The sequence below is a fragment of the Lactuca saligna genome, chromosome 3 (assembly GCF_052625555.1).
Source record: "Lactuca saligna cultivar CGN05327 chromosome 3, ASM5262555v1, whole genome shotgun sequence".
NCBI lineage: Eukaryota > Viridiplantae > Streptophyta > Magnoliopsida > Asterales > Asteraceae > Lactuca > Lactuca saligna.
Window position 1 is genome coordinate 51,643,910 of NC_136419.1, and position 5,473 is coordinate 51,649,382.

The 5,473-nt window shown below is 31.4% G+C and overlaps 1 protein-coding gene across 1 annotated transcript; it reads left to right on the forward strand.

The window, feature by feature from the left end:
- Nucleotides 1-1,153: 1,153 nt before the first annotated feature.
- Nucleotides 1,154-2,240, forward strand: RPI2 (ribose-5-phosphate isomerase 2). Its single transcript, XM_078984990.1, has one exon. The coding sequence runs from the start codon at nt 1,328-1,330 to the stop codon at nt 2,120-2,122; it is 795 nt and encodes a 264-aa protein (XP_078841116.1). The 5' UTR covers nt 1,154-1,327; the 3' UTR covers nt 2,123-2,240.
- The last annotated feature ends 3,233 nt before the right edge of the window (nt 2,241-5,473 follow it).

A 5,473-nucleotide genomic window follows, 5' to 3' on the forward strand; every position in this document is an offset into this window, starting at 1 on the left:
GTTACCTAGTTTTATCAAAATTTAAATATTTATTAATTAATGCTTAAACTTTTCAAAGTAACAATATGACATTAGTGCCATTCAATTAATTTTTTTTTAAAAGAAAAATAAAAATGTTTTATATGTTTAAAAGGTTTGAATTTCAGAAATAATAAACTATCATATTTTATATAAAAATAAATATATTTATATAATAAATTAGACAAATATATTTATATTTTATATGTTTAAAATGTTTATATTTATTTTTGATGTTTAACATGTTTATGATATTTTTATAAAAAAATATGATAATATTATTATGTATTTAAACATATAAAAAATACGATATGTTAGTATTTCTGAAATACAAACCTTTTAAACATATAAAATATTTTTATTTACCTTTTAAAAAAATTAATTGAATGTACATGATACCATATTATTCATAATAACTATTTTAGCATAATTATATACATATATTAAAAGTCAACACGTTAATGAACAGTAAACTTCAACGTTTCAGATTTCCACCACATAACTTTGTACATCGTCTCTTTCGTCCATCTATGTTTCCGCAGTCTTTGTTGCCCAAACCGAAATCGCCACCGCCATCTCTTTTCAGATGTTACTCCAAATTCTTTGGACTCTTTCTTTCTTCGTTTACAACACTCTGATATTGACGTTTCCAACCGATTTTCATCCAAGATTTTAGAGTGGTGTTAATGTAAATATGTTTTTTTGGAACGAAATATAATCCTACGCGAAAACAGGGAGGAAACCTAAAACGCGGCAACCCAAAATCCAAATACATATTAAATTCCAACTTTTTCTCTCGTGTAACTTAAGGGTTTTTTCGCAAAAAATAATTCATAATAACCTGGAAACCTACTATTGCAGGTAACAAGGGCAAAACCGACAAAAAAATGACAAGTTTGCGGTATAAATAAATCAAAAATCTATCGAAGGGTAAAACCGACATTTTCTGCCAAACTTAAGGTTTTTTTTTATGATATTATCCCTTTTAAATATAAGAATTAAAATGGGTTTATAGATTACCGATTTGGGACTAGGAACTTGGGAGGACACTTATCCAAATTAAACCGAATCGAGTTGACCCGATTCTCCAAATCGGACCTTTCACTGAACTTTCCCTGCTTCTCCTAATAAATACCCCACTCGGTTTCCCCCAAATTTGCTCGACCTCCACACGTTTCTCTCTCCAAATCTCATCTTCCCATTTCAGATCTTCAAAGATTATCAAAACCCTAAAAAATTTCGTTCTTATCTTCCTTTCCATTCTTCGGTCTCAATTGCTCCAACGCATTACCCCAAAACTCCCTTAAAGATGGCTATGGCTTATCTCGGATCAAAGAAAGCCAACTCCGCCGCACTAATGTCGTCGCCGTCCCCTTCACCCCACCAACGCATCTTAACCCAAGACGAACTCAAAAAAATCGCCGCCTACAAGGCCGTCGAGTTTGTCGAATCCGGCATGGTTCTCGGCCTCGGAACTGGCTCCACCGCCAAACACGCTATTGACCGTATCGGAGAGCTTCTCCAGCAAGGGAAACTAAGCAACATCGTCGGAATACCCACTTCGACGATGACTCATGAGCAAGCCTTGTCTCTGGGCATACCTCTGTCGGACCTTGATAACCACCCTGTTCTCGATTTGGCCATTGATGGAGCAGATGAGGTTGACCCAGATATGAATTTGGTCAAAGGCCGAGGCGGATCGTTGCTTCGTGAGAAAATGATCGAAGGCTGTTGCAAGAAATTCGTCGTGATTGTCGATGAATCCAAACTGGTGGACTATGTCGGAGGAAGTGGGTTAGCCATGCCGGTTGAAATCGTTCCCTTTTGCTGGAAATTCACAGCGCAGAAGCTTCAATCGTTGTTTGAAGAAGCTGGTTGTGTTGCAAAGCTTCGGACTTCGCCGGAAAATGGTAAGCCATTTGTGACTGATAATGGGAATTTCATTATCGATTTGTATTTCAAGAAAGACATTGGGGATTTGAAGGCTGCCGGCGATGCAATTTTAAGACTGGCCGGAGTGGTAGAACATGGAATGTTTCTTGACATGGCGACTACTTTGATAGTCGCCGGAGAACTAGGAGTTACCGTGAGGCATAAATGTTAGTTTTATGGCAATGGCTACCGGAGATTTTGGTTTCTAGCTAACATTATTAGGAAATGAAATTAGGAATTATGTTTCTCCGATGAAATTTTATTCAATTTTTATGCGTTTATTTGACAAACTATTGAGGAGGATTTTGCGTCGAACTTGCTACAACCACAAGATATCCTTAACGTATCTTCAACAATCTTATTCTTATCATTTTCATCGTATTTTACAAAAAGAATTTTTATAGAAAACTAATTATTCTGAAAAATGTGTAAATGTCATGTCGGTTAAATACCACGAATGTTGACAGATTTGATTGCTTATTATATAATTAAAAGAGTTTAGGCAGTTAGGCTCATTGAAATTTTAACAATTTTTGGATTTACTAGTTTGGAAATATGGTCATCCGACCTTTTTTAGGGCATGCAAACATATCATGATGCTCTCTTTGGTGGCCTCCACCCAAAACCTATCTTCTAGAGTCTAGACTACAATATTGGCATCAATTTTAGGTTTAAAGATTAGTTCGTAACCTTGTAAAGTTTGGCTAAGGGACTATTCGATATGTTTTTATTGGGTCGGATTGGATTTGACTTGTCCGATAAGAGGTTGGATTTACATATTTCAACTATTTGATATCACATTTATAAACTATTTGATATCACATTTAAGGTTGGATTTATCACACTTAGAAGCTTCAGACTATTTGATATCACACTTAGAAGCATAAGCATCTAAATTGTCTTGTTATATAACTCTTACTATATCAGATTCAAGGTGGTTAACTCGATTAGATTTGATCCAATCAACAATTATCAAACTATTTTTGGAACTCAATACCTCTCCACAAATTCATGTTTGCTTCCAAAGTCACTCATACAGTGGCAAATCTTTTTTTAACAAAACCATCACTCCAAATATAATATCTCACTCTAACCAACACGATGTCATAGTGGGTGTTTAGCACTTTAAGGGCTCGATGTATACAGTCAATCTCATTAAGCTTTCATTTAAGGGGAGTGTTGGAGTTCTAGATCGATAAGGTCCTATCCTTTTTTATTATCTTTTAATATTTTTATCCTATTTTTTTTTTATATATGTTGGAGTTCTCATCCTTTTTCGTAGAGTCTCCTAGATAGCTAGTTTAGGATTCCACATTTCTTATTCAAATTAAGATGACATGAACCGCCATATCTTTGGGCTAGCTTTTTTGGGGTGTATTATTGGAGTCGCACATCTTGGAAAAAACATTAATGATTCAATTTTTTTTACTGAATCAAGTCTTGATTCATTTTTCAAACAACTTTGGTGAATAATCGCAAAAATAAACTCATCGCTGCGTTTTCTTGTGGATTTTTTTTTCAAATCATATTGCTTTCGTATTATCTAAATATTCATTTTGTTGATTCACCAAAAATCATACAAATACTCATACAAATGATTGCACTATTTTACCCTTCTTACAAAATATTTCCTTTTTAATCTCTCTCTCTCTCTCTCTCTCTCTATATATATATATATATATATATATATATATATATATATATATATATATATATATATATATATATATATATATATATATATAGGTTATTTTGTTTTTACTAAGTATTGTGTGTCAGAATGCACAGAGACCAATGTATGAAATTAATCAATGAACATGATTTGAGAGTGTATGATATTATAATGGGGTAACATTTAGCATATAATCACTCAATTTTAAGCAAAATGATATTTTGGACAATTAACTACATTTATAATAGGAAATTTTCGGATTTTTAGGGATGATTAATTCTCTTAATTTAAAAAAATCTGAATTTTTTAATTAATTCAATTTCAATTTTTTACTGATTTTATTCTGTCAGAATATTTTTTTTGTTAGAATGATGCTCTTTCAGAATTTTATTCTGATAGAATATTATTTTTTAGAATGATGCTCTTTCAGAATTTTATTATGATAGAATATTATTGAAGAATAACAAATTTTTTGAATAAGATATTGAAAAATAACAAACATTCTAATATATTCTTATACATCCGAACTTAAATACAAATTCATACATATTCTTATAGACTAAAATCTTTATACATTTTAATATAATTATACATATTCTAAAAGAATATCAAGGTCTTCAATGCCTTCTTCCAGCCATTCCTATCACAAATACAACAAAAACTAATAATTGTTAAAAACATGTTACTTGCAATTAACTATCACTTAATATATTCTCGTAGAATACATAGAATATGACAGAATACATATAATACATTTTGATAGAATACATCGATTGTATTCACTGAGACATTTTAACAAATAGTTAGTATGCAAATCGGTTATGAAATCAACCACATCAGGAATACACACTATTGTGTGATTTTGGAATAATATAAAAACCAATCAATTATATAAAATCAATCGATAACAATTAGAGTATAATTTATAATACCTTCGTGTCAGTTATAATCCAAGTAATTCAATGTATATTGGGTTTGACATAAGCTAATACACAAAGGAATATAAATTGTAAATTCAACACAAATCCTTTTTAAATCAATTGAGTATTAGCGTCGTTAAAGGAAAAAAATCCAACCTAAAGAAATTGAATTGGAATTTACAAGTGCTCCTTCGTATTAATGTTATTTTATTGCACACAAATCCAAATCAAAACTCAAAATCGTCTATCAATTAGTGTATAAGAATGACTATCAAGGAACATATATCTATAACCTAATAATTCCATAAATAATAATTTCAAACCTTAAATGATCAGAAGAAACCTTAGGCCGTACCCGATGTAGCAAAGTGCATTGGCCGATGGTGGCCCCAGTAGCCAAAGGGAAGAAGGACGGCGGCGACGATGGTTGAGTCGTCTAGTTCTTGCACGGGTGGTGAAGTCGTGTTATGCCGCTTGTGAAACAACCGACTTGCTTGAGATAAAAGAGAGAGAGAGATCAAACTTAATTATTTTGTTTCCTTAATTGAAAGGATTTAATTAAATGATCTCATTAATTGAATGTGTCAAAAACCCGAAAATACCCTTATTCATTTAATAAATTATTTAATTATTTGCTAAATTGTGATTGATGCATTTAGGAACACAATATTTGCTAGAAACATTTGAACCTAGCTCTCTCTCTCTCTCTCTCTATATATATATATATATATATATATATATATATATATATATATAGAAAGAGAGAGAGAGAGATAAGTTCAAATGTTCCTGACAACTATTGTGTGCATGTATGCACCAATGAAAATTCAGGAAATAATAAAAGAATTAAATAAATAAATAAGGGTATCATGGTTATCTTAGTATATTTAATTATGGTAAATGAATAATTCAATTAATATATCCTAAAATA